The following is a 3904-nucleotide window of genomic DNA, read 5'->3' on the forward strand; positions in this document are numbered from 1 at the left end:
GCCATAACACATGCATGTGGATAATGTATGCGTTTCGATGATGAGGAATTAAAAATGCATACGTACCACCAATGCACCCATATAGATGGATGCACACACGTGCACACACGTGCACACACGTACACACGTGTACACACACACACACACACACACACACACACACACACAGAGGGGGGGGGGGTGTATGTGCAGGGCCATTACTGCTTGCCTGCTGTGCGGAGGCACAGCAGGCTGCCACTCTGTGAGGGATGGAGGGTGATACAAATGACATCTGTCTGCAGTGAACAAACACCCATCCGTCTACCCAGGCTGGAAGGAGGCGAGGCAGGGGAGCTGCCACTGCTGGGGGTGGTGGTGGTGGTGGTGGGGGGCGGGGGCTCTCAAGGACCCCTCCACACTTACTCCACACATGTAAACACGTACACACATGTAAACACGTACATATTAACACACACACACACACACACACACACACACACACACACACACACACACACACACACACACACACACACACACACACACACACACACACACACACACACACACACACACACACACACACACACACACTCACTCACTCACTCACTCGCGGGCATGAGCTGTTTAACATCATGTTATACAGTAAGTCTTCCCGCAGGACAGTGAGAGGGCAAAGTACGCAGAACTACGCCTCCAATTGGTTTTGCATATTGCAAAAAAATACAACACATAATCGCATCTCCAAGCCAAATTTACACGACCACTTATGAAAGGTTCCGTGCATTCGAAGAGCATGCAAGTATTTTATTATCCTCGTTGTAGCTCTTAGAGACATGCCCTCCAGTATTAACCTCATACATAATTCCATACAGTGACAAAGTAGCATCAACCGCCCAAATCCCCACACAGCACGAGCAGGAAGAAACGTTTCCTTTACTGACATGTGAATGTTGTTTTTCTCTCTCTCTCTCTCTCAGTGCTACCGTCGTGCAGAGAATACACCAACTGTTTTCACTTCCGTCAGAAGAAAAAAAATCATATCATGTGGATCTCAGGATCCACATCGGAACGGCGTGGCTCCCATATGGATCTTTGACATAAAGTGCCTATATATCCTGTGACGTCAGTTGTGTATGACATATGACTCACAATTTAAGCAAGGTTTCAGACTGATAGAAGAGCCTTGGCTGAATATCCCATATGCCATACGTGAAGAATATTAGATAGTGGCAGTGACCCTCCTCATCAGGGTTGACTCTTGGTTAGGTTTTTACCGGACACCACTGCTGCGGGTTCTAGACTCGGACAACCAGTTCCCTTTGAGTAGTATTTTATAATGACAGTTGTCGAGATTCCCAGGCAGCAGCCATCTGGCTCCACTTTGAGCTTTCACAACATCCAGTACAAAGTGGAGCTTAAGTCCGGCATCCTCTGCAAGAGGAAGACCACACACAGGCAAATACTGGTGGACCTCAATGGAATCATGAGACCTGGTCTGAACGCTATTCTTGGACCGACAGGAAGTGGAAAGTCCTCTTTCCTCGATATTCTCGCTGCGAGGAAGGACCCAGCAGGTCTCTCTGGGGAGGTTCTCATAGATGGAGCCCCACAGCCTCCCAACTTCAAGTGTCTCTCAGGCTATGTTGTTCAGGACGATGTGGTGATGGGTACACTGACGGTGCGGGAGAACCTCCGTTTCTCTGCAGCGCTGCGCCTCCCAAGCTCGGTGCCTCAGGGAGAGAAGGAGGCTCGTGTAAATCACCTGATCAAAGAGCTAGGACTCACCAAGGTGGCCGACTCCAAGGTGGGCTCACCGATGATCCGGGGGATCTCTGGTGGGGAGAGGAAGAGGACCCACATTGGCATGGAGCTCATCATGGACCCCTCTGTTCTCTTTCTGGATGAACCCACCACAGGCCTGGACGCCAGCACTGCCAACTCTGTCCTGCTACTGTTGAAGAAGATGGCCAGTCATGGACGTACCATCATCATGACCATCCACCAACCACGGTATTCCATCTACAGACTTTTTGACACCCTGACCTTGCTGGTTAGTGGCAAAATGGTGTACCATGGGCCTGCACTAAATGCTCTGGACTACTTCAGCAACATTGGTTATGCTTGTGAACCTCACAACAACCCAGCAGACTTCTTTCTAGATATCATCAATGGAGACGCCACCACTATCACCAAGATACAGGGCTCTGAAGAACTGGACATTGAGGAGTCGAGCAGCCCCATACAGAGCATTGAAGAAAGCCTGGCGGAAGAGTACAGGAACAGTAGCAACTATAGGGATACGCAGGCCGAGCTGGAGCTCATCACCAATGGTAAAGAGTGCATCGCCCAGCCAAGGTCCTGGCTCATCACCTATAACACCTCCTTCTTTCACCAGTTCCGCTGGCTGTTCAAGAGAACCTTACGGGATCTCATGCTGAATCCACAGACCTCAGTGGTCCCGCTGGTAGTGACCATTATCCTGGCTCTCATTGTGGGTGCTACTTACTTTGATGTCAAAGATGACCAGAGTGGGATCCAGAACAGGATGGGAGTCCTCTTCTTCATCACTACCTACCAGTGTTTCAGCGCCGTGTCTGCAGCTGAACTCTTCATCACAGAGCGAAAGTTATTTATGCATGAATACTCCAGTGGCTACTACAGAGTGTCCGTTTACTTCCTGACTAAGATCCTTGCTGACATCATCATTTTGCGCACCATCCCCACCGTCGTCTTCAGTATCATCGCCTACTACATGATCGGTTTGAAAGTCACAGTTTCTGCCTTTCTCACCTTCACACTGACAGTGAATCTAGTGGCATACACTGCAACAGCCATGACCATGGCCATAGTAGCAGACCTGAACGCGGTCGGTTTAGGAAACATCTTGATGACCATCTTCTTTAGCTTCATGATGATCTTCTCTGGTCTGCTGGTGAACCTCCCCACAGTCGAGTACTGGCTGGTCTGGGCCAAGTACTTCAGTATTCCTCGCTATGGTCTGGCTGCCCTCAAAATCAACGAGTTTGTGGGTTTGAAGTTCTGTGATGACCTTGTGATGCACAGTGCCACCATGTCTAAAGTCTCAACCAACTGCAATGTGAGCCTAGCTGGCCTAACATGCACAGGGGAACAGTACCTGGAGTATCTAGGAGTAGAATACACCACATGGGGTCTATGGATGAATCATATGGCTCTGACTCTCATGGCTGTGTTCTACCTCATCATCGCCTACCTGAAACTACGCTTCATCAAGAAGTTTACTTAAGAGCATGTCTCTCTGGTAACGTTTATTTTCCTCTTCACTGAGAAAGCAAAGGTCAGCGCCAGAGGAGGAGAGAGTGGGGGGGGGTGCATAATCAAGCAGACAGAGGAGAGAACAGGAGCAGAAACACTGAGTCAGCTCATTCATGAAGAGTTTATGTCATGTATCATGACAAAGTAATTCAACTGTAATCTTTTGAGGTTATCTGCTCGACAACTGCCAGTGAGGTTACAGATACCACTTTTGGAAGAGCGCAGATAACCATTTGAAAAATGTTGTCTAGCCAATCGTTCCAAATGGAATGGAATCTGACAGATACGTCTTGATCACATGACATCAGAGATAAGTTGTATCAATTTGCGTGGGTGTTTGACAAGGGCGAAAACAGGTGGAGTTCATTTGTGCTTGTTAACCCAACAAGCGATTAGCCGCTTTAGCTTGAAGACTCACTAGCTCGGGGAGACTTTATAGTGCTAAAGTCTCTACTGCTAATGTTGGGACACGGAAGGGGAGAGTGATTCTACAGTTAGCTACCAGCCCATGCTAAAAGAAAGGACACTGCTAGTCTGTTTTGTACTGGCAGTGTCCTGGTCAGGGTTCTGAGACCTGTCCTGACAAGACAAGTCTGATTGATCACCACCGCTTTCAGGCTTGCCGGCT

General features: G+C 48.7%; 1 protein-coding gene across 1 annotated transcript; it reads left to right on the forward strand.

Annotated features, from left to right (window-relative positions):
- Window positions 1–1318: 1318 nt before the first annotated feature.
- LOC308096511 (broad substrate specificity ATP-binding cassette transporter ABCG2-like) lies at window positions 1319–3247 on the forward strand (the record flags this gene model as incomplete). Its single annotated transcript, XM_080443931.1, has 1 exon — window positions 1319–3247. The coding sequence occupies one exon, from the start codon at window positions 1319–1321 to the stop codon at window positions 3245–3247; it is 1929 nt and encodes a 642-aa protein (XP_080300057.1).
- Between the last annotated feature and the right edge of the window lie 657 nt (window positions 3248–3904).

This window comes from Gymnoscopelus braueri (genome assembly GCF_963280865.1).
Source record: "Gymnoscopelus braueri genome assembly, chromosome: 12".
NCBI classification, from domain to species: Eukaryota; Metazoa; Chordata; class Actinopteri; order Myctophiformes; family Myctophidae; genus Gymnoscopelus; species Gymnoscopelus braueri.